Consider the following 24,730-nt stretch of genomic DNA (forward strand, 5'->3'; position numbering starts at 1 on the left):
GATCTGATATGTGCCGTAAATGGGTTATTAACACTGGAATCAGTAGCTATTGCTTCAATCGAACAAAATCAGTCCAAATTACCAATCAATTATATTTTTTTGGAGAGACATGATGATCTACTATCATGTGTAATGATTAGGATTTTTTTTTAAATTTTTTATACTTTAAGATAAGATCATTTGATTGATAGTTCCCGATTCCCACGACACTTGAGCTTTGTTTTCTTATCTGCCACTTGAGCAAAGTATTGCGTTTCCCGCACGCGACCAATCATACCGCAATTCACGATAAAGCGCCAGAGGTACTGAAGAGTCCACAAGGTGGCTTGTACTGTTTGTAAACAAACAGCGAAAATGGACATAATGCACATAATGTAGTGCTGATGTTTGTGATCCAATAACCGTACCCGATTTGTTTGTGTTTAATCATAAACTCACGCACAAGATGCTTGCGCTACCTAGCAGTCCATGCTTTCGAACGTTACTAACGATCGTGCATTGTTTGCAGTTGGAAACACTATTTGAATCGAACCGAATAATCGTCAGCGGCCGTTTATCTGCACAATGGACGAGTTAAAGGTACAGCGACCAGCACGATGTATGGTTTTCAACAACGAACCGCTTTTCTAACACGTTTGATTCAATTCTCCTAGGGCCTCCTGAGCGGGGCCGGCAAGCAGCTGTTCGATGCGGCCGGTCAAGCTATCACGAGTGCCGCCACCGAGTACATCGGCAGCGTCATCAACGAGATGTTCGTGAAGAAGGAATCGGACACGAAGCGCTTCCTGCCGAGCATTAAGAACATGAAGGTGGTAAGTATCTGCGACGCATCAACCGGCCACCAAGGTTATCATCTCACAACGACGATCGTTCGATGTCACGATACAGCGATGTTCGCTTCTCATGAGTAAACAGCATCGAAACTGGCTTCACGCTAAAGGATGTGTACTAGTGGTAGTGCAATGACAACGCTAAACGAACCGGCCAACCATGCTGCTGCGGCTGCTGCTGTGGGTGGTTCGCACGGCAGCACATTAGTATCGAATTAGCGTTCATCCGGAATACCGCCAGCTCTAGTCGTCTTCCCCTTTGCGGTGCCTCGAACCGAATGTATCAACATCGCACGCTGGTCTTGGTGATGCATTCCAATGCAAACTAACCGTAACTATCGCTCATTGCCGCACGGCTCACGGTACATGTAGCAACAAATATGCACAAACAATCGCGGTGGCCTTGGGGAGAGGTAGCTCAACAGCTAAGCTGAGGGAAAGGTAGCAAGGTGTAGGGGTGCCATTTTCCACCATGATTTGCCTTGACCGAAGGTCGAAGAAAACTATTCGTTGCCGGCAGTGCAAAACACTTTCCGTGATGTTTTATCAATTCAAAACCCCACCCTCCTGCCCGGCAAGCCAGTAAGCAAACAAACAAGGTATACACTTGCTTGATGCTTTGTTGTGTAATTTTATCACCTATCCGCTGGTGAATTATCGATCATTGGTTAATTAAATTTAATTCCTTCTTTTTATCCATTAACTGAGGTAATGTTTAACATCCAAAGGTGGCAATTGCTTTGTAGCAAGAGCATATTTATTAATTTTACCAATTACCATTTATTCCAACGCAAACCGTGGACCGTTTAGCCTACCTACCCCCGGAAGAAACTTTTCTATTCCATCAATCTGTAGTTTAGCTTTTAATTGCCAAAGTTTTCTTTGGTGTGAGAAACATGATTGTACTTCTGATTGCCCCGCACGGCCCGTTTGTTAGCAACGTAACAAGAACTTACCGCTAGGAGCTAGTTGGAAAGAATATGAAAAAAGGGTTCTCTTCGTCCCTATCGATTGTTGCACACCTCGATTAAGCTATCTGCACTTCGAACACCAGTGTTACGAAGACAACCGTAGCAAACGCGACCTCATTTCGAACGCTGTCGGAAAATGTGACTGGTGATTGGGGTAACTTTCCTACGGGTTGGCCAGTTGTGTTGCAACTTGCATTGCGAAACGTCTAACAAATAGGAAGCATAGTGCAGCGAGAAAACCCGAATTTGGATCACTGGAATTCGTATGTTAAAACCATTCAAAATGTCCTTCCTGGGTGATAAAACGTGTCGTGTTGGTGTCGTTAGTCGGCAGGAGTGTGCTGCACCGGTAAAGGATACGGTTCTTCCCGATGCAGGAATGCATAAGGGTGGACGGGAGAAGGGTAGCACCCTGCAAAGTGTCGTGGAAGGACGTATTCTCAATGTAACGGAAGTGTTGCCACGCTTCGGACGTCATGGCCGTCGAAGGCGGAACAAGTTTAAGGATGTTACAGCGGAGGTAAAATCTATCAAATGCAAAAGGTGATGGGTGGGAAGGACTTCCGTTGAACTCCCTGAGAAGCCGAACAGCTAAATGCTTTTACGGCAACGCAGGATATTAATGCATTAGCAGCGGGATATGGTAGATTTCAATGTCCAAAGGGGGAACAACAATGAGGCAACTGAGTTTGTGTTGTCTTAGTCCAACTTTGCGGCTACAGTCCCACGTATGAAGTCGTGAACATGCATCATTCTGAAAGACACCAGTGTCGAACAAGCCGTCACCAACATCACCATCATCATAATCGCAATAATCCTAAGCGTCGAACAAGTCTTCGACACTGTCCCGTTCATTGCCGTCGACTACCTCAAACACCTGCAAAAAACAAATTCGAACGGAATCATGTGTTTCGGGTTAGAAATTTTGCTTGATTAAGTCGATTCGATGTGACACAAAAAACAATGGTATAATATAGTTACTAATGTCTTTAATCTGTTGCTTTTCGTTTCATGGATCGTGTAGCTGAATGAGCGCAGCAAAGGACGACCCAGCGCCGATGTGCAGGATTTCTACCAAATTCGCCAACAGTGCCTCGAGAATGGTACGCTGTTTGAAGATCCCGAGTTCCCGGCAGCGTCCTCCTCGCTAATGTACTCCCAGCGTCCAGACCGGCATTACGAATGGCTTCGTCCGCACGAAATTAGCGACGGGCCAGAGTTTTTCGTGGAAGGGTTTTCACGATTTGATGTGCAGCAGGGTGAACTCGGCGATTGCTGGCTGCTGGCCGCCTGCGCCAATCTAACCCAGGACCAAAAGATGTTCCTGCGCGTCGTGCCGGAAGATAACAGCTTCGAGGACGAGTATGCTGGCGTGTTTCATTTCCGCTTCTGGCAGTACGGCAAGTGGGTCGATGTGGTGATTGACGACCGTCTGCCAACGTACCGGGGACAGTTGATCTACATGCGATCGTCCGAACACAACGAGTTCTGGAGCGCACTGCTCGAGAAGGCGTACGCCAAACTGCACGGTTCGTACGAATCGCTGCGCGGTGGCACCACGTGTGAGGCAATGGAGGACTTTACGGGTGGTGTCGCGGAAATGTACGACCTGAAGGATCAAACGCCACCAAATCTGTACGAGATCATTGAGAAGGGCTTTAGGCGCAACTCGATGTTTGGATGCAGCATTGAGGCGGATCCGAATGTGCTGGAAGCGGAAACACCGGAAGGTTTGATACGTGGTCACGCGTATTCCATCACAAAGATTCAGCTGGTGGATATTGAAACACCAGGACGGTCGGGCAAGATTCCCCTGATCCGGCTTCGAAACCCGTGGGGCAATGAGGCCGAATGGAACGGACCGTGGAGTGATAAGTCGCCCGAATGGCGCTACATCCCGGACGAACAGAAGCAGGAGCTTGGGCTGAACTTCGATCACGACGGAGAGTTCTGGATGTCTTATCGAGATTTTACGCGCTATTTCGATCGAATGGAAATTTGTAACTTGAGCCCGGACTCGTTGGCCGACGATGAATTCACGCGGGGTAAGATCAGCTGGGAGATGTCCATGTTCGAGGGCGAGTGGGCTGTTGGCAGTACGGCGGGTGGTTGCCGCAACTATCTCGATACATTCTGGCACAATCCTCAGTACATAATCCGGCTCGAGGACCCGGACGAGGATGACGAGGAAGGCAACTGTACGGTGATTATAGCGCTGTTGCAAAAGAACCGTCGTGCCCGTCGAAACATGGGTGTGGAATGCTTAACGATCGGGTTCGCTGTGTACCGTGTGACCGATCGCGATCTAGCGCAGAAGCCGCTGAAGTTGAACTTCTTCAAGTATAACGCTTCGGCGGCACGTTCACCCGCGTTTATCAACCTGCGTGAGGTGAGCTGTCGGTTTAAGCTGCCACCCGGTACGTACGTGATCGTACCGTCCACGTTCGAACCGAACGAGGAAGGTGAATTCATTATCCGCGTGTTCTCCGAAACTGCCAACGGTATGATGGAAAACGATGAAAACGTCGGCGTTGGTGACATCGATGATCGGGTAAGCTAGATTGCCAATAAATGGTGCAGTAAAACTTAAAAGAAGTGATGAAAGTGACTAATCAAATCCATTCTCTGCTTTCATTGTAGATTGCGCCCGATGTACCCGGTTACGTTCAACCGTCTCCGCAACGGCAAGCCATGGAACGTCTGTTTTTGGATGTTGCCGGTGCGGACGGTGAGGTTGATTGGGTCGAGCTGAAGCGCATCCTCGATCATTCCTTCCGTGATGGTAAGTGTCGTTGTTGCTGATGAGATATATTGGGTCGATTGGGTTCATCTGCCCTGCCGTTATCCTTGTCTTCTCGGTGGTTTGTTTTGTGCACCTCACCATCTTTAAAGGTCAAATTTAAAAAGAGCATTGCATTGCAATAGGTTACTTGCATGAAAATTATCTATATTTTAGTTAGACAGGTTGTTTGTTAATGAAGAATTTAACGGTAATTTGCTCATTGACACTTCGAAAAAGTTTCATAATGTTCCTTGTAGTTAACTCGTTACTCATTAATAGGTTTATCCTAGATTTTACTACTCTATAGTATTTATAGACATAATATAGTTTTGGAAAAAGTGTCCAATTGTTTAACAACTGTAAATAACTGTTCTTCGTTGTTAGGTTGGCATTTTTTCTGTTATTTTTAATTAACCGAGTAAAGTGCGTTTGAAATTCGTGCATTGTTTTACTGTTAACACTAGAACTACCAAATATTTGATGTTTTGATTACTATGCTTTGGTTGTATTAAGAAAGACAGAATTTAGAGTAGAAATTGTTCATCAATTACGGTATAAATTGTTTACCAAAAGGATGACTAGTCCGGTAGTTCTAGTCTTAAAGAAGAATTGTATATATTCGGCACTAGCGATTTGGAGGAAAACAAAAGATTAATATTACCTTTGAATTCGCCCAGATCATGAAGGTGAGATATGTCAGTTTTTCTTTGAATATTGTACCAAATAATTTCGAGAAATTTTAATTATTGTTTTATTTTTGTAAGATTAGTACCAGATCAATCTTGCTAACATAATACTATCAATAGTGTATAAAACATTTTTTTTTTTAAATATCAGGAAAAAAATATTTCCATCGTGCGATAGAAGGTTTTCTTGCTATTCAAGAAAAATAATAGTTTATACTTTTATTCACCTCATTATAAATAGAATACTAACACAAATATTTACTATGATGTAAAATATTTAAGACAAGATTGATTGGTTGATAGTTGTGTTATAATTCCCTTTTTCAACTTTGGCGTACCAATTGAAACAGAATTTTTAAGAGAAAACAACAAACATTTGTTCAAATCGCTTCGCATTAATAGAAGAAATTACTAGCTATGTGTAGTATCCTGTGGCATATTATGTTCTGTCCAGAACTGTTGTGAAATGGTTTAGGTCTTCATGAGTGAACTGAAAGTGCTATTTTTTGTGTTGGTATTTATTTTTATTATTTATGTACTTTAAAGCGTCTGGTATTATTTTTAAATCTGTATGTACTGTGCTATATTATCGTTAATCTTACTCTCCCTCTATGGATTGTATTTGTTAGTATGTGTGTGTGTGTGGAGTAGGTGTTAATGACCGCTCTAAAACCACGACCTTTTACAATGAGATGAGTTTATGAGATCTGTTATCAACGGTTTCTCATGTTGTTTGTGTTCTTTTCTTTTTCTTTTGTACTACATTCGTAATCGTATCATAATCACGTTCTCATACCGTTTTTTCCCCTCCATTTTATATTGCTCTAAACTAACTGACCGTTTGATTTAACATCCGGCACCATTAACACCATCCACCATTCAACTATTTCATCAATCGATTATCTGTTACTCGTGATGTGATGTGTTGCACCCGCAAAAAAAAATTAAAACTCCCTCACCGACTACCCCACGATCATCGGTATCAACGGTCCGGTGTGTGGTTCGGATGGCACGAATCGTAAACCATTGGCACACTGTAACGATAAATATCTGCGAAACAAAAAAACCAACCGCACGGCGCCATAATATCGACGACGCGTACTGCGAACATTCTGCTGCTTTTCCACTGGTGTGGAAAACCACTTTAGATCTGCCGAAAACGTCCTCGCTGAACGGACTGAACCATCAGGCGTACGCATCGCAACAGAACGCCGAAGTCGGTAACGGGGCTGGTGGTCCTGGTGGTATCGAGGATTTGCTGAGCATGCTGCTGAACATGTGCTGCAAGGGCATCCAGGGATCGGGCGATGGCGGCGGCGGCACACATCCTTCCGGGCCGGCCAATCTGGAAAGTCAAATCGTACCGAACCAGCCGCTGCATGGTGAGAGTAAATGCCTTTTGTATACCTTTGTTTTTTTTTCTTCTTCTAATGGGCACTGTGGACCATCCTTAAGAAGTGTTTGGCTGTGTTGTTTTTTAGTATTATAAAGGAAGATGTGCTGTTTCAGTAGGAGGGAGTTAGGGAGTTATTTATTATACAACTTTAATCCGTGCCTATTATCAGCCAATGGTTTTTGCATAGCGAATGTAATTTTTTATTGCCACCAGAGTACTATCAAAATTTCTACTTTAAGCTACTCCCAAAGCTAAAGATTATTAGACAAGAGGTTAACGGTTATCATTATTTCGGCCGCTTGCAAATTGTTTGTGTGCGCATTTCGCGAAGCTGTGTCAAATTGGCACACAGCAATTGCACCAAAGTATAGCGTCGTTTACGATTTCACATTTTGGTTGCCTCTTTTTCCACTGTTTCTAACTAACAAATTTGCTTTTTGTTGTGTTGTATGTTCCGTTCACGATCGACTTGATGCTTACGTCTGTGTGATTATTGCACTACAATATCTGTTTTTGCTTCCTGTACCAGGAAAGGTGTGTCTGCTTTGTGTTTGCCTTTGAATGTTTTGGTTTTAGTTTTGGGAAAATGCGATGCGAAACACTGGCAGGTGTGTGGGCGGAAGTATTTATTGTATAGTTTGATCTAATTATAGCACACCTAGGGCACACGCCGCAGCCCAGTTGGAAAAAATGTTACGACCTATGTGGGAGTTGCAAAAATGCTTTATACTTTTCAGATAATTTTTGCGTGGGCAAAGGGTCTGTTTGATACGGAAAGCAATGATGAGAACAAGCGAGCAAGAAAGTGAGAGCAAAACTTTCTAATGCAATACTAGTAAAATAAGAATAATGTAATAAATATGAGAAATTATACAACAAGAGAAAAAAGAGGAGGAATAATACCTTGAATTTATCAGGCTTTAACAAACAATTATGCATGTAAACCTCGTAATTTTATTTTACCTTTCAGCTATCGTTTGCTCTTCTATTTTATGTGTAATAAGTATCGAAAAAAGAATAGATAAGTGACAGTTAGTATTTCTGTGGCACTTAATGTTGACAGTTCATTTCCAAATGGCATAAACTTCTTCTAACGAACAAGCAGTATAACAGTTATAACAGTAAAATGGTTCTGCTACTAGAAATAAATATTGAACGTACTTATTTACCAACTAAAATCCATGTATCTGTAAAAAAACAGTGTCAAAATTGTCAGTTTAGCTGAAAGATTATGGTTACACCTCATCTGTCAACTAGCAGCATGCGAGTGTGCGATAAACATTATTATTAAAATTGTTTGAACAATGCTTAAACGATGTTCCGTAACAGTTTCGAGCCTTATGTGACTCTATAATAGAAAGTTTAGTTTGGAAAAGGCTTTTGATGTAAACAATTAAATATTTATTCTTATCTATTTAATTAAAGGTTAAACTACATCAAACATATTCTTATAAATTTCACAAAGCATAACAACATTATTTTATGTTCCTTAAACCGGTTCAGTGCTTCAAATCAAATCACTCTGTTTACCTTTCCCACCTCATCTATTACGCTATGTGGCGGTGTTCGGAATATCCATTCAACGTTTCAGTGCCGTGGGCTTTAGTGCGCTGAGAACCATTGCTGCACAGAATGCGTTACGTTTTTTGGCAGGTAAAATTGGTTCGATGGTGCGTTCTTATTTAGTTACTTTATCCGTTGGTAAAGATGCTTACTGCTAAGTTAAAATGGAATGGAGTTGAACAAAACGCAATTCATGTCGCATTTATAAATTGGAACAAAAATCGTGCTAGATAGCGCAAGCATCTTTAAGTGAACGTGATTCTGGGCATGCATTGTTGATGTTTTATAAGAAAGGAAAAATGCGATTTTCCTTACATTATATTCCAAAGTAGTTATTCTAAAATTGTATTATTTAAGCTAGATTGTACTGTTCACCATCCTTAGAAGAAGATCCACCCGAGTAAGCTTTATGGTTGATTAATGTTCTTCTAGCCATTCTACAGGTTCCAGCACACTGTGTAGCGTAATCTAGCGACCACCACCAAACGAACGTGTCCCGTATTCTTTGCTACCATCCACCCAGCGTTTTATCCAACCTTACTCTATAGCTGTCACGGGTTTATGTTCTTCGAGTAAACAGTACTAATCAGTGTATTGTTTTCTTTCTTGTTTTTCTTGCACACAAACACACAGACAACATCTCCTCGGAGGGCTTCTCGAAGGACGTGTGCCGCGCGATGGTTGCGATGTTGGATGTGGACCACACCGGCAAGCTGGGCTTCGAGGAGTTCCAGCAACTGCTGACCGACATCGCCAAATGGAAGGCCGTGTTCAAGCTGTACGATACCGAGGGTTCCGGTCGGCTGAGCGCGTTCCAGCTGCGCGAGGCCCTCAACTCTGCCGGCTACCATCTGAACAACCGCATCCTGAACGCGCTGGTACACCGGTACGGTTCGCGCAGCGGCACGATACCGTTCGACGATTTTATCATGTGTGCAGTCAAGATTAAAACAATGATCGGTAAGTGTTCGGTAACACCGTTTCCTTCCTCGAAACACACAAATAAAAGTTGCGCATTCATTCATTCTTGCACACCTACAGAAATCTTCCGCGAGCGCGATACCGAGGGTTTGAACCAGGCCACATTCAGCATGGACGAGTGGGTCGAGAAGACGCTTTACTCTTAAAATGGACCGAGCGATGGTTGTTTTTATGTTTAAATGTGGCCACCATTCATCACTCCTGTGTTGCATTTTACTGTATACTCTCGAAAGCGTTTTCCAACCGTGCTCGAAATCGGTGTATTTTTTTTTATTCAGAGCAGCTATCAACTTCGAATCGTTGTGCTTAAGTTAAATTCTTATTTTACGTTCAACTTCTCTGTTTTTTTTTATTGGCACAAAATGTTACTGTTTAAAAACAAAAGGTTAGTTTCAAACTAACGAGATAAGAACTTACTTACGCTATAAACGTTTCCTACCCTCGTACGTGTTTGTGCTGTAATAAAAAAGCACATGTAAATTCCTCTTTTAAAGTTTAGAACTTTTAAAAACTAAAACTACAACATCACGTGTCCAACACACCACAATTCGGAACGCGCACTGCACGCATACAATCGCTTACAGAACTCTACACCGTGTCGTCGTTGTGTTATCGTTAGCATCAACGCGCCATCATCGTTTTTATACTTGTACGCTAAGTATATGTGGGCGCTAAGTGAACAAATTTTTAACCTTTAATCCGCCCTAGGCGCTTTTGGTATGCATGTTATGCGTCGTTGAAGTGTTTGTTTTCCTGTTTTTTTTTTTAATATAAACTTTGTTAAAATAAAGTTGTATTTATGAATTACTTTACACCTTAACTGTACGTAGCTTATTAATTAATGGTGACAAACAAAGTACTAGGCGTCTCCATAGGCTTACGGCACACTACCGACGTCAGATGACAAAAAGGGGAAGGATTAAATCGCTTTTATTTACACGAAAATTGTCAGACGGAATTGTATTGTTATGATGTTCGATCGCAAACAAACAGACTCACTGCCAAACAAATATGTAATGAGGCTTTCGTGTGAAAATATTTACCAGCGCTAGCTGTCGACGGGCAACACATTAATCTAAAAGATGCGAAACTTTTTTTTTACATTAAACAAACACAAAACAGTGGAAAAAAACCGGCACACATTACGCTTCCCCGCATGTCACATCGTTTAAACGAAGCTAATTTATCGTTCTGCACAACGGGCCCTTTTTTAAAATAATTCTTCCATTGACACATCCATCTGGTTGGCTGGTTGGCCGCGTTGACCTGGCTGCGGATGGGGATTACGCTATTTTTAAACCGACCAACGGTACAACGGTTGTACGTCGATGCAAACAGATGTTTTTGGTTGTTGTTATTGTGCCGTGATGTATGTATGCGACATCATATTTGGGGAAGTAAAGCTGCGAGCGAAAAGCAAATGGGCGAAGGGTCAGGGTTGAATTGTGAGGTTAGAATTGAATTGTCGAATGTATTCCACAGTGCAATACAATTTAGTTCAGTCGAGTGCGATAAGCGATAGATAAGGAATGTTTAGGGTGTAAACTTATTTATTGGGTTATGTTTGCGATTACTAATTGGCTCACAAGCAGGTAGATAGGGACGGATTGTTTATATGGAAACAATGTTATCATCCTTTCAGTTTATTGTACAGCTTGTAGGATAACTTTCGATCAAACATCTATTATTTCATCGTCCAGCGCCACAACTATATTTATCTGTGCGATCTCGTATGATCATGTTGCATTCTAACTTTCCTTACCGATGGTTCAACCTTGAGATGAGGCGGAAAATTAATTCCTGTTTTTTTTTTTTTTGCAAGGAGTCTGTACGGTTTATATGTCCATGAAAACCGATTCGGTAGTTATCCATCGATTTATCGATAAAAATTTCAACACCTCACAGCGAAACCTTGAATTTGACACACGGCACAGCAAAATAAAAACCAACCACACACAAAGACACAATCACGCCCCGGCAGGGCCATATGGTTGGAGAAAACACGCCGTTCATCCGAGGTGTTTGACCTTCGGTACGTTGGCAGATTTGGTTCGTTGTGAGTTTTCCCTTCGCATAAAGATAAAGGCAAATAAATGGTTAGCTCTTTTTCTGCCTACCCCCCGGAGGCAAGACTTTAACGAACATGTGTGCTTCAACCGAACCACTGGTGCCTTTGCGTTCAAAGCGTACCAAAATGTGTGTGTTTTTGGTTGTGTGACGATAGTTTAAATATAGTATGCATGACGATAGAGGACCCCGTTGATAACTTTACTTCCTGCTTTATGGGAAAGCGATGCCAGATGGGTTTATTTCGCTTCCATAATTTTCCTTTCTTTTTCAGACTAAGAAAACCCCCTGTTGTTCGTATTTTGTATTGAAAGCCGATCAGGGTGCGGCACAAACTTCAAAGTGAAATGTTCACTGCAACCGAGCAGTTAGAGAAAATTGGCAAACATTCTAACGCTTAAGAGCATGTCGCACAAACCATAATGCATGAAACGGGAGACACTTTTCTTCGCTTACTTGTAGTGGTAAAACAACAATAATCAAACGCCATCCTACACGATTTGTACGGCCAGCGGATGGTGGCGTTGTGCTGCATAGAGCGCGTCTCCATTTTCAAACCCCACAACCCACCCCAATAATCCTCCCCACCCCCCTATTCCCATCTGGGCGCCAAGCAAGCCGACCCACCGCTGACAAATGATGCCCGTGAACTTGGTCGCTGGGTGGTGAAGGTCGAGGGCGGTGAAAAGAGAGTAGAGGACGGAATTTACGACAGTCGCATGTCGCCGGAATAGATGGGTTAGTGTATTAGTGTGGCTTTAGGAGGGAATAATCTATAGTGGATAAAGACGATTATTAAATCTAGTTGAATGGTGTTCAAAGGTTTACCAGATGTATTTATAATGTATTCACCAGATTATATTTAATATTTTTATGAATTATTTAGTTATTGTTACTGTTTATTTATTATTTAGTTTTATTACGTGTTTTTTATTTCCTTTTCAGGATGGATGAATAACGTAAGGGAACGTTATTCATCCATTTTGTTTTGTTTTTATATTTTCTGTGTTTGTTTCATTATTATCAGCTTATATCTATTTTGCACGTTTATGTTTAAGTCTTCACTGTTATTATACAAACTTTATCTACTTATACACTTATCTAGTTATGCTTTCATCACTTTCTTCGCGCAGTTTCTTCCTAACATATGAATTATATATTTTTAAGACGAAATTCGTTTTTCGTGGTTATTTGTGTTGTTGAAAATTTCTTTAGTTTTTATATATTTTTTTTACAAAAATGATAAACATTGAAGTAAATAAATTATAAGATAATTAAGCTTCTCTTTTCTTTGCTTAATGTTAACTTTCTTTTCCATCAAAGTAAGCATGTCGTTAGATAAAACCTGTTCCTGTTGTTCCTGCTTCCCATTAACACAAGAATTACACCATTTAGACGGGTAAATAATAACAAAGATCACTTTCAATTTGCCTATTATACACTACGGGAGAACTTTGTAATCGGTACTCATTTCACGATTGATGGGACAGTCGGCATTGCTTGTAATCAGCCAAGCGCCATTCATCTCGGTTAGATGGTTCCCATCAAAACGCTACTGTAACTTCCCTCCCCAAAAAAACAGCTCCCAAATCCGGAACCGCAAAGATTATCGTCCCAAAAAACGAACGGACAAATACGTAAATGGTTCCAACTCGCTCGCTCGAAAGAAGCGGGCCAGCATCGCGAAAGGACAGTGAATTCGCGTACACGAACCCAACACACACACGCACACAGATCCCGAACACTTTACAGTTCGCGCACGCAATCGGTCCCACCGGCACACCCGGTGGGGGGCTTTCCATTCAGTACGCGAACGTACGCCGGTTCGGGCGGTTGTAAGCGCTGTCGCTGTTGCCAAACGCGGTACCGTGCGTGATCAGTCAGATCGGGGGACGGTTTTACCGGAAGCTTTACTGTGGTCCTTTTGTGTACCGCACTGTAAAGGCATCGCAATGCCGGTCATAACGCGGGCCAGTCGGCCGAACGAGGAGCTGCTGAAGGCGACACGGGGAGCCACCGTAACGTACGCGAGCGGTCCAACGACGACAAGCGGCAGCATCGTCACGACGACAATGGTCAAACCGACGCTACATCAATCTCGAACGCGCTTCCTTCCGATCGAGTTCGATCGCAATGGCGTAAGTGAATTGTGTTGGGTTATATTCCATGGACGATCCCGTCTCGGTGTGTCAGGAGGAGTTGGCTAGTGTGTGTGTTCTATGTGCAATTTCGGTTGAAACGTTACCAAAACCCTCTGGGTCGCATGGTTTATGCGGTTGCAGTTGAGATTATACTGTGCGGTTTTATTTAAATTTAGCCGACCGAGCGACCCACAATCTGGTGCGGTGTGTCTGTACTCGCCGTGCCGATGGAAAACGCTGCCAAAGTGATGTGCAAAACCAAGCGCAGGATCGTTGTGGATATGTGCACCAGACAAAACGTCCTCTGTGCAGGGTCGCTATGGTACTTCAAGCCAGAACCGAATGTGCAGCTTGTGTTCGCGAATAGTGCGTTAGTTCGCTACAAGGCCTTCACGCTCCAACCGGCAAACCGTGACCGGCAGGAAGTGAACGAACGCACAAGAGCTGGCTACAGTTTCGAGCCCGTTGATATGGACGATAACATTAAAAAAGAAACAACAACTTCGTGTGAACCATGCGGGCGCCTGCGAAAATGTTTATTCATCCGCGTTGGCTGCGATCGACTGCCTACCGCAAGTGCCTTAATTTTTGGTAGTTCTTTATCGGTTCATTCTAACGGCCTGCCGGTTGGTTTCAGAGCACCGTTCTAATTGAAACCGCAGCGCACATCGGAACCGGTTTTTGTTTTGGTATTTTTTTTTCTTTTTGTTTGCTGGACCTTCCGCGTGATGTTCGGAAGTTTCGCTGCAAAGAACTGGCGAAGCAAAAATAAGGTTTTATAGCTAAGATGTGAAACATGCTTTGCGGTTTGCGTTTTTTTTTTGTTATTTGCAAAGTGACCTTTGTTGCATCCTTCTTATCAGATGTTGTTTGTTGTATTGTGCTTGTTAAAGATTTCTTAAGGAATTGCACCTCTCAACTGTAAGATGAAGCAACTAAAAATTCCTTTATTATTAGATTTTTGCAAAACAAATTATACAATAATAGTATTTTTGATTGCAAAAACAGTTAAATGTTATCAGTTCTACGACGTTTAACCTTGAAAGCTTTAAACTACCCAGTATAAACGCTCTTAGTAGCCAAATTGTTTTAATACTAATATTTTAGATAGAAATTTGCGTATTATTTCTTTGTTTTTGCCTTCCCAAATACTCTGACGTATTCATCAACTTCCAACATTTATCGCACCTCAGGTTCACATAATGATGTTAATCAAGCTGTCACACCCGGTAGTATAACAGTATGACACTTTGTTTGTTTATGCAATTAATTCGTAACGCCAAACAACGCCAACTTAGATGTTGGTGGGAAACGTAGCTCCGCGACTCTATCGCACCGAATCAACGCTTGGATGGGAATTTCAATGTCGTTTGATTTTCCTACCAGCGGGTTGGACAATTCATTGGTTGTTAGGTTACTTTTAATCGGAGCTCGATGTACACGGTAATTACATGGGAGCGAACACTAGTATACGGAAAACCCCGTCACACTGAGTCACAACCTGTTTGCCAGGAGTTAACAGTGCATTAAACAAAGCAACAAAGAGTCAACAATGTTTTATTTCTCTCTTCACTACCACCCCGGCGGAACTAATCGATGGAAATCGTTAAACGTAAAGCCATGCTGTACTGCTTTTTTTTCTGTTTCCTCGCGAACAGTGATAACATGGCAGCAACAGGTTGGATTGCATCGCTTATCGGAAAAGTTATCGAACCAGAACTTGATAATGATGAAATCTGGCCATGTTTTGCATGTAGCCAGCCTGGCTACGGCCACAGACAGATCGATATTTTCCGGCACGATTCAGACTGGGCAACTCGCTTCATGTCTTGACTTTTCTTTTGGCAACTATAGTGATATTACAACGAAGCACTCCCCGGCAGCGTTGTCCCGCGCTATATAATTTGATGTCTCAATCAATAAGCAAGTTATTTATTACCGATTTGCGGTGTTCGGATGAAATGTTGAATCGTAATGCTATTAGATGATTCGAAGGTGTACGTCTGTTAAGCCAATTGGTGGTGTGACAATGACCGCCGACAACAATGACTGAGTTCCTCCTTTTTTTCGCTGAGGTCGAACGGCAGTGGAACTTTCAGTCTGCAAACTTTCGTAGACGAGTCCAGAACACGAAGGTTATAGAATGAAAAAAAAAAATCAAGCCTTTATTGTTAAACCTTTGTTCGGGAGGATGAAGTCTTTGTTGTTGAGCTTTTTATAAGTTTACGAGATGCAGTTTTTTTCTTCTCAGTTGTAAACCTTCCTTGACCGTAGTCAATGTGCTTCGGTTTAACCCAGCTAATCGTTTATCGCATACACTTACGTCAAATTTTTAAGGAATTTATTATTATTACTTTCGATCATAATTTTTTTTATTATTAAATTAATAAACTCTATATATTGTATTCAACGATTTTCAAGTGGGTTAATATCATAATTTCAATAGTAAGCAAAAATTGAGATAAGTCACACTTACATTAATAAATAATTAATTAGTGGAGTACGCAAGTACCTCGACCAGACACTGTGGTCTCACCTGTTGTCGTATGACACTTTTCGGTTAACGATCGATATCGTATAACAGCAAGGCCCACTTCCATTACCTAAGTAAATAATAGTTAGCTCAAAAGTATTCAAAAGAGCAATCTCGAGCAGTATGTCGCTGCTGGAAGTAACTTCCTATGGCGATGTTTGCAACGTAATGTCGAACACGTGCTGTTTAATGGCTACGCATTTAAAATTGTCATACTACTGGGGAGTTCCACTTCCCATGTAGCTTCCTGTGGAGCGATTTGACTTTGTATTTATTATAGCATCAGTTGAAGGGGTAACGTTGGACTAACCTTACGCTGTACTTGGAAAACCCATTACAAATGAAATAGAAAAGGTAATTTTCACATCTTGAACATCAGTAGATCAGTAATTACTGGTATCAGTAGACACTACCTTTGAAGAGTCAAAGAATATTGATTGTTATCAGGTTAAACCTCAACTTAAATCAACTTAAATATGCAAAGCTTACAAACATTCGTAAAAACCCAACCCACCTGGACAGGATACTTACTCCAAAGTGTGTTAAACAGTTCCCATAAAAGAATAAACCATGAATCGGCCGGCAACACTGACTCGCTGGCATTTAATGTAATTAATTTGAACATCGAGCTCCGTCACGCACAAACACAACTGGCCACTCCTCAAACTCTGACACCGGAACGAGACGAAAGGTCCAACCTCCGGGCACAATTATCACCCCGCACGAGAGTCATTAACGTGTCTGTCTACTTTCCAGCGCGGTTTTCCGAAGCCTGATCCACAGCGACCGGCATACGTCCAGGACTACTACAAACTGCGTACCGACTGTCTGCGGACAGCCACACTGTTCGAAGATCCCGAATTCCCTGCCGACGACTCCTCGCTACACTATTCGTCCCTTTCCGGCCGTCCGTCCCAGTACAAGTGGTTGAGACCGCACGAACTCAGCCCGGACGCGGTGTTCGATGCCGATGGGTTCTCCCGATTTGACATCCAACAGGGACTGTTGGGCGATTGCTGGTTACTGGCGGCAGCGGCAAATCTTACCACCTTCCCGGTGCTCTTTAGCCGTGTCGTGCCGGACGACAATGATCGCATACAGGGCGGCCGAAAGGGAGTGGACTATGCCGGTATCTTTCACTTTCGGTTTTGGCGTTTCGGTCAATGGTACGATGTGGTAGTTGATGATCGGCTCCCGACACTGCGCGGTCAGCTGGTGTACATCAAGTCATCCACGAAGAATGAGTTCTGGAGTGCCTTGCTGGAGAAAGCGTATGCGAAGTTGTTCGGTTCGTATGAGGCACTCTCGGGTGGATCCGCTAGCGAGGCGATGGAAGACTTTACCGGTGGGCTAACGGAGGGTTACGAGATGAAGGACGCTCCGAACACACTGTTCGAGATGATCGAGAAAGGATGCAATAACTACGCAATGTTTGCGTGCAGCTTGGAGGCTGGCGCAGGCGAGATGGAACAGGTGACACCGCAGGGTCTGGTGAAGGGACACGCGTACTCCATCACCAAGGCCCAAGCCGTCGACATCGAGACACCCAGAGTGAAGGGCAAGATTCAGCTGCTTCGTTTGCGCAATCCGTGGGGTAACGAGAACGAATGGAACGGTGCGTGGAGTGACAAGTCGCCGGAGTGGCGTTTCATCACCGAGGACACGAAGCGCTCCATCGGGCTAACGTTCGAAGTGGACGGGGAATTCTGGATGTCCTTTCCGGATTTTCGCAAATACTTTGACCGCATCGAAATGTGTCACCTCAGCCCAGACTGTCCCATCGCACTGCAGGAGAGCCGCTTCGCGTGGCGTCAGTCCGCGTTCGAGGGCGAATGGGTGTTGGGTAGTACGGCTGGAGGATGCCGCAACTATCCGGACACCTTCTGGCATAACCCGCAGTATGTGGTCCGGCTGGACGATCCCGACGTGAATGACGATGAGAACCTGTGCACCATGATCGTGTCACTGATCCAGAAGAATCGAAGATCCAAGCGTAACAAGGGCATCACCTGTCTGACGATCGGCTTTTCTATCTACCGTGTGGAGCCGAGTGATCTGCAGCGCAAACCACTGCCCCGTGAGTTCTTCACATCGCACCTGTCGGTGGCCAAATCGACGTTCATCAATCTGCGTGAGGTGACGTGCCGGTTTAGACTACCGCCCGGCGCGTACGTCATCATACCGTCAACGTTCGATCCGAACGAGGAAGGCGAGTTCATGATCCGGGTGTTCTCCGAGTGTCCCAGCAATATGCAGGAGAATGACAGCGCAATTGGAATTGGTACACCGGCGGTAAGTATCTTGGCGAGGAGGACACTTGTCCAACGAGGACGAAAGGTTTATGGAATGAGCACGTTGCACGTAGATGATCCGTAGTTAGAGAGCACTTTTTTGGAAGCATGTGGCCAGGAGAATGAAATACTCGTGAAATCTAGATCGTTTGACAGCAGTTAGCATGAACTTCCAGAGAACGGTAGAGTCTTTGTCTTTAAGTGTTGGCAGCAATTTCTTTGGAACTTTACTGTTCTTTGACTTCAACATAGAGAGCCTTGCTCTATTCTCCAAAAGTACTCACCGGACACTGAATTAGCATACCAAAATTCAAATAATAGGCAATCGTCCATAGTTTCTCAGAGAGCAAAAATCATCGTTCTTGTATATAACATTACTTCCCTAAGGATACACCAACTAAACCATCCGTCGGAGTTGGATCGCCTACGAAACCGTCGCTAAGAGTAAGTGTTCTTTGTATGCAAATATATGGCTCTTGGTTCTTGTTTGGCTTATCGTTGCACCTGAGCATGTGTAATGACATTTGGACCATCGACTAATCAGTGTGCTACTTCGTCGCTAGGAGACGGATCCAGGGGTAACCGATGCCCAGAGAGCTACCATGGAGCGGCTATTCATAGAGGTGGCCGGAGCGGACGGTGAGGTGGACTGGATGGAACTGAAGCTGGTACTGGATCGTTGCTTCCGTGAGGATATTGCCAAGGCTTCGCGCGGTATCTCCCAAACGTACCAAACCCGTGCCACACCGCTGGAGAAGCGATCCGTCCCGGCAACAGCCACCGTACCTGGGACAGTGCTGGAAAACGGTATCTGCGGTGTGTGGACCATGTTGCAGCAGCTGTTCCGCGATGTTGCCGGTGGAGATAACAGTCCGGTACGGCAAGCGAATGGAACGGCAGCCAACAGCGGTGAGCAGACGGAGCTTATTCAGAGTGAGAATGTCTCCCAAGTGCGTGGTAAGTAACGTGGAATCAATCCCGTGCTAAGTAGTAGCCACTACAGATACCTCTTTTTTATCTGCGCTATTCTAGCGGATCCAACTAATCCGGGCTTTTCGAAGGATGCGTGTCGCTCAATGGTTGCCATGCTGGATGAGGACGGTTCGGGGAAGCTCGGTTTGATGGAGTTCCAGAAGTTGCTCGCCGATATCGCACGCTGGAAGGGTGTGTTTAAACAGCACGACAGTGACCAGAGCGGGCGGATCAGTCCGTTCGAGTTGCGGGCTGCCCTGCAGTCGGCCGGTTACACACTGAACAATCACATCATCAACATGCTGATGCACCGGTACGGTTCGAAGGAGGGCGAAATATGGTTCGACGATTTTATCACCTGCGCTGTAAAGATCCGTACCATGTTTGGTAGGTTAATTGGGGGGGGGGGGGGGGGGGGTTGGGACACACAAACTCAAAATAGCAGCCAACTCATACCACCATCTACTATTTCGCTCACAGATATCTTCAAAGCACGCGACCATAGCAATCGAAACGAAGCACGGTTTACACTGGAAGAATGGATCACGAAGACAATCTACTCGTAAGCGCTTCGGGAGCATATTTCGCACACATATGGACCAGTGATGGAAGGAGGTTGGAAGTGGTTTGGGCAAAGCCTAACCACCTTGCACCTAGCACCACATCAATAGATAGTTTTCAAATACTGTTTGCTAAATGTTTGAACGAATGTCTGTGTTCGGTGTATTTAAATACACATTACAAATAAGTGAAGAGTCTCATCTAAAAGATGGTGTATACAATCTACCAACACAATGCAGAACGATCTTTAAACAACACGGAAAGAACAGGAATGTTGCTGTATGCGTTCGAGTTTAGTCGAACGGTTTATTCGTTGAGGTTATGCTAAGATTATAAAAGCGTACGATTAAGTCATGTTTGGTGAAATACTTCCATTGTCATAAATGCATTATATGGCATCCTTCGCTTGCGTATCGTTATATTAGGCCGTGCGTTAGGCTGCTGTATCCTGATGTAAGACATCTGCAAAAAGAGGCAAGGTAGATAGACTTATTATTGTTGTCCTTTACGCTACTGGTGCTAGGGTATTTCATACCGATCGCGTGCCGACACTCGGCCGCACACAGCACGTAATCGATCAGCTCTATCTGTGGCCGGTTTTGGTCCACGACCATCCGCAACAGCTTGCACAGGATGCGATTGTTTATGTTGAAACCCGACGATCGCAGCGCTTGCCGTAGCTCCCGGCGATCGAGCGTACCGCTACCGTCCGTGTCGTACAACCGGTACACCGTTTCCCACTGATAAACGTCACGCACAATCGTACGAAACTGTTCGTACCCGATCGTGTCCTGCCCGTCCGCAATGCGGCCTAACAGAAGCCTCACTATCCGTTCCAACCCTTGGCGGTGTGCTTGCTTTTGCTCGGTGCGGTCGTTTTCACCAAGATTCTTACGTGCGTGCGACTGCAACCAGAAGCAAGCGCAGAGCTGCATCACACGGGTGCAGAATTTGCGCAATGGTGAAGTACCGGGCCGTTTGACTGGCACCACTGGTAAATCGTTCGATGATACAGGCCGGCGGAAAAACTGTTCCCACAGAATTTCCTCCAAATAGTTCGTTTCCAGCCGTTGATAAGCGTTGGCACGATTGTAGAACGCATTGGCCAGCAGGGCCCAGCGCGGTGTGTCGAAAAATTTCCCCTGCTCGGTGACGCGATCGTCCAGCGTACCGAAGCACAGGATGGCATCGTTCTCGCACAGTGTGTTTCCGCGTGCGGTGAAGATGCGCAGCAGGTAGTCACCTTCCTCGCCCGGTTCGAACGTCGACGGGATGATCAGATACAGGCCAGCGTCGAGCGTTAATCGGCAGCTAACCTCACGCGCATTGATAAAGATCGAACCACCGACGATAGCGTGATCGTGGTGCTGGAAAAACGCTTTCGGGACTGGTTTCTGGCGCAAATCTTCACCCGTCACCCGGTACACGATGAAGCCGATCGTAAGGCTCGGCAGTGCGTCCGCTCGGCGATACTTTTGCATGAGCGCTATAACGATGCCCGATCCGGTTGTGCCGTCCTGCACGTGCACGGTGTATTGCGGGTTTAGTGCAAACGTCTCGAGGAAGGACACGTTGCCACCGGCAGTTGTGTCCCGTATCCATTGGCCGTCCAGTGCGCTCAGCTCCCAGCGGTATCGCTTGCCGGTCCGTTCCACCGCATCATCCTGAGCGCTGTGCAGCTCCGGCGAAAGATGACAAACCTCCAGCCGGTCGAAATGTTTCATAAAGTCGTTCAGCTCGATCCAGAACTCGCCATCATTTTCCAGCGTTAGTCCGATCTGCTTCCTTTCGGCGGATTTGAGGGATTTCCATTCGCGTGACTTATCACTCCACCTTCCGTTCCATTCCACACCAGTGCCCCAGGGGTTGCGTACGCGCAGCAAACGGATGTGATCGGCATCACTCACCAAACCCACGATCGTGTGCACCTTTGTGATGGAGTACGAATGTCCACGGAGAAGACCCTCCTTGGTAGCAACGTTTTGTCCCGATGGGTCACTCTGAAAGCATAGGGAATGTCACGTTACAGTATGCCGAACATCATCACCTGCCAGGTGAACAGACCTTCAAGTTGCAAGCAAACAGCGATCCCATCTCGGATCCACTCCTCAGAATGTCCCACAGCTGTTCCTCCCTGCCGACCATCTTCTTGGGCTGGTAAAACTCGGTCAGCCCTCCGGTAAGATCCTGCATAGCTTCCCGTGCCGTACCGCCATCAAGCGCTCCGTAGGAACCGTAGAATTTTGCGTACGCCTTCTCCAGCAAGGCGCTCCAGAACTCGTCCCCATTGGCGGACCTACCAAACAGCAGCTTTCCGGTGGGATCCGTTGGCAGTCGATCGTCGATCACGACCTCCACCCACTGGCCAAACTCCCAGAAACGAAAATGAAAGATGCCAGCGTACTGCTCTGCTGCAAAGCTATTGTCCTCCGGCAACACTCGCTTGAACAGCCACGGGTGGGCGGTCAGGTTGGTAGTGGCGGTTAGCAACCAGCAATCGTTCAGCGCACCCTGACAGATGTCCAACCGGGACGCTCCGTCGACGAAGAACCGTGCAGTGGGTGAGATTTCCTTCGGTCGTTTCCACCGCACGGCCGTGATTCGGGGCATCCCAATGGAGGCGTCCGTTGCGGGGAACTCTGGATCTTCGAAGAGTTGCCGTTGGTCGAGACACTTCTGTTGCAGCGCGTAGAAACTTTGATGCATGCTGGAGCTACCGTATCTAGGCTGGGAAGTATTGAGAAACAGTTTGTTTTAATAGCATGGAATGTGGCAAAGAATGGGAAAAGGTGCCATTGTACGTGCGGGAGAACACTTGTTTGCGCAAGTGTTTAACTGTAACTGTCTGCCATCACGATTAGTCTTGGAAGTTTAATGCAGACACTCCATTCCTTCAAATTTCCAGATCATTAATTTAGGTATTTCTTTATGCAGCTGCAACTGAGGCCATCACGCCTTATCATTCCGTTATCATTATCCGTGCTGTATTTCCGGATATTTTTCTTTTTAGTTTATTGCTTTCCGTTTAGTTTTATTCGTTGACTCATGAAGACTTTTGTCAAGAATACTAACATATTTGATATATACATACATGTTGTGCAAGAAGTTTTAATTTATGATCCCTCCTTGTATGATATTTCCATAAATAAATAGTTGTTTGCATGTGCTTATCGATGGTATAACAAGAAATCTTCAGTACTTAAGCCAATATATTTCTGAAGCACAATCATGTAGTGCGCTTACCACTCAGATATTGAGCTTACATGGCTCATCATTAGATCATGGTGGGATCAACGGTAGATTATGTATTATGAGCTGATGTACCTATTTGTTGTAATTAATTGTGTTACACATTCGTTGTCGGCTTAGGTAGTTGGACAGAAAGGCCATTCCAACCAAAGCCTGTTCTTCCATGGATTTAATTTTTCTAATATTAAATATACAGTCGATACCCGAGATGCGCGGATAATGCATTTCAGAAAAATACACGTATCTCGAGATTCCTCTAAAATATCGCTTATATGTCGTATTACGAGATCGAATTCTTATTGCCACGTTACGAAGCATTGGTATTTATATGTTTATTTCAAGAATTACAATGAAATGTTATGAAAAATTAATTTTCATATCAATGAAATGTAACGTATTTTTGAAATTTGCATTTAAAAATTGATTTCTGCATCCGCGTAAGTCGAGAACCGCGTAACTGGGGTATTGACTGTAATGAAAGTTGTCTTCTGGAAATTAATTACACAAATAATAATTAAACGGATTAGACTTAACACAACACATCATGTGGATAACTGTAAACAATCTCTAAAAACAAACCTAAAATCAAAGTAAATAAAGATCAGACTTTCATGCGCATCATACATCACGCCAATGGGTAACCCTGTAAATCTCGTCCTAAGTAATTGGCACATTGGCCGGATTAAGCAAGACTGTAAACATAACGAATCGGCCACAAGTTCTTATCAGCAAACGTTTTAAAGTGGTTCAATTCGTTGAACAATGATGGCGGAAAGCGATAAGGGCCGATTGCCATAACCCTGACCGACCCGAACGATGACCTTTGTGTAATTAAACATTAGTGACAGGAAGGGTTTTCGTGGATGCGTTATATATTTTGTTTTAATTTTTTTCCTTGGAATGTTTTTTGTTTATACTTTTGTGTTCAAATGACACACATGATAAGAAGTTTACCATAAAAAAAAACTTACCTCATCATTTTCAAATGTAACCGGTAAGAAGCGTGTCGTGGATCGGGAACGTAAAAACATGGATGAAGAACTTTTGAGCTGTTCGTTGGGCGAAACTACGCCTTGTCGCTCCTGAACGGCCATTGTTTACACTTGTATGAAGAATGTTTTTATTTTTTGTAAAGTTCAACACATAATGATACCGATCTTCACTGTAACCGTTTAACCTCAACCAATTCACAGTTAATTAAAGATACGACTGTGGTTGAGGACGGACGGAAAGAACACTTCACCGTACGTTTACACTGCGGCTGCTGTCGTTGCGGTTTGATTCTAGCCAGTGAATGATTCGCACTATCCCGTATCGAGCATTCGCACGTATCGTCTTATCACCGTTGGCGAGAGAGCCAAACACACACACACACAGCCCGAAGAGCTAAACTAAAGCTCCCAACCACAGTGGAGAACGTGGTTGTGTTTGTCGCTATGACAACAAGTTCTTGAATGTGTCACGTTTGGTGCGTTGACAGGGTTTCACTTCCGGCGTACGCACAAACACTAGCCACAATCCACCGGAACCGGATCACCTTGGTGAAGCTACCGCAAAGCGACCTCCATCGATGCCGATGAGAATACGGGTGCAGTTGTATCGGTTACACTGACACGCTGCAACCATATGGATCGAACAGCTCCTCATCAGCTATCAACATCCGCTATGCTATTGCGCCTCCATTTATGATGCACCCGCTTGCACTAC

General features: G+C 44.3%; 3 protein-coding genes across 3 annotated transcripts; 2 read left to right on the forward strand and 1 right to left on the reverse strand.

The window, feature by feature from the left end:
* The first annotated feature begins 564 nt into the window (after positions 1-564).
* Positions 565-9,355, forward strand: LOC128708190 (calpain-A-like). The gene is made up of 6 exons (XM_053803151.1): positions 565-579; positions 654-812; positions 2,826-4,352; positions 4,442-4,583; positions 8,862-9,188; positions 9,270-9,355. Exons 1-6 carry the CDS (start codon positions 565-567, stop codon positions 9,353-9,355), a joined length of 2,256 nt encoding a protein of 751 aa, XP_053659126.1.
* A 3,873-nt stretch (positions 9,356-13,228) lies between these two features.
* On the forward strand, positions 13,229-19,779 carry LOC128709483 (calpain-A-like). The gene is made up of 6 exons (XM_053804485.1): positions 13,229-13,414; positions 16,707-18,242; positions 18,629-18,685; positions 18,805-19,198; positions 19,274-19,600; positions 19,694-19,779. The coding sequence occupies exons 1-6, from the start codon at positions 13,229-13,231 to the stop codon at positions 19,777-19,779; spliced, it is 2,586 nt and encodes an 861-aa protein (XP_053660460.1).
* A 428-nt stretch (positions 19,780-20,207) lies between these two features.
* LOC128718466 (calpain-B-like) lies at positions 20,208-24,117 on the reverse strand. The gene is made up of 4 exons (XM_053812088.1): positions 23,995-24,117; positions 21,839-22,501; positions 20,310-21,774; positions 20,208-20,236 (listed from the first exon to the last, which is right to left on the reverse strand). The coding sequence occupies exons 1-4, from the start codon at positions 24,115-24,117 to the stop codon at positions 20,208-20,210; spliced, it is 2,280 nt and encodes a 759-aa protein (XP_053668063.1).
* Positions 24,118-24,730: the final 613 nt, after the last annotated feature.

The sequence above is a fragment of the Anopheles marshallii genome, chromosome 2, assembly GCF_943734725.1.
Source record: "Anopheles marshallii chromosome 2, idAnoMarsDA_429_01, whole genome shotgun sequence".
NCBI lineage: Eukaryota > Metazoa > Arthropoda > Insecta > Diptera > Culicidae > Anopheles > Anopheles marshallii.

Bases quoted from the DNA above. Each gene is read 5' to 3' on its own strand.
- LOC128708190 (XM_053803151.1), top strand. The intron at 4,353-4,441 runs GTAAGCTAGATT...CTTTCATTGTAG, and splicing joins TTGGTGACATCGATGATCGG to ATTGCGCCCGATGTACCCGG. The intron at 4,584-8,861 runs GTAAGTGTCGTT...ACAAACACACAG, and splicing joins CGATCATTCCTTCCGTGATG to ACAACATCTCCTCGGAGGGC.
- LOC128709483 (XM_053804485.1), top strand. From the start codon at position 13,229: ATGCCGGTCATAACGCGGGCCAGTCGGCCGAACGAGGAGCTGCTGAAG. The intron at 18,243-18,628 runs GTAAGTATCTTG...TACTTCCCTAAG, and splicing joins TTGGAATTGGTACACCGGCG to GATACACCAACTAAACCATC. The intron at 18,686-18,804 runs GTAAGTGTTCTT...CTTCGTCGCTAG, and splicing joins CTACGAAACCGTCGCTAAGA to GAGACGGATCCAGGGGTAAC.
- LOC128718466 (XM_053812088.1), bottom strand. From the start codon at position 24,117: ATGGCCGTTCAGGAGCGACAAGGCGTAGTTTCGCCCAACGAACAGCTC. The intron at 22,502-23,994 runs GTAAGTTTTTTT...AATACTTCCCAG, and splicing joins TTACATTTGAAAATGATGAG to CCTAGATACGGTAGCTCCAG. The intron at 21,775-21,838 runs GTCTGTTCACCT...CTATGCTTTCAG, and splicing joins TGTTTGCTTGCAACTTGAAG to AGTGACCCATCGGGACAAAA.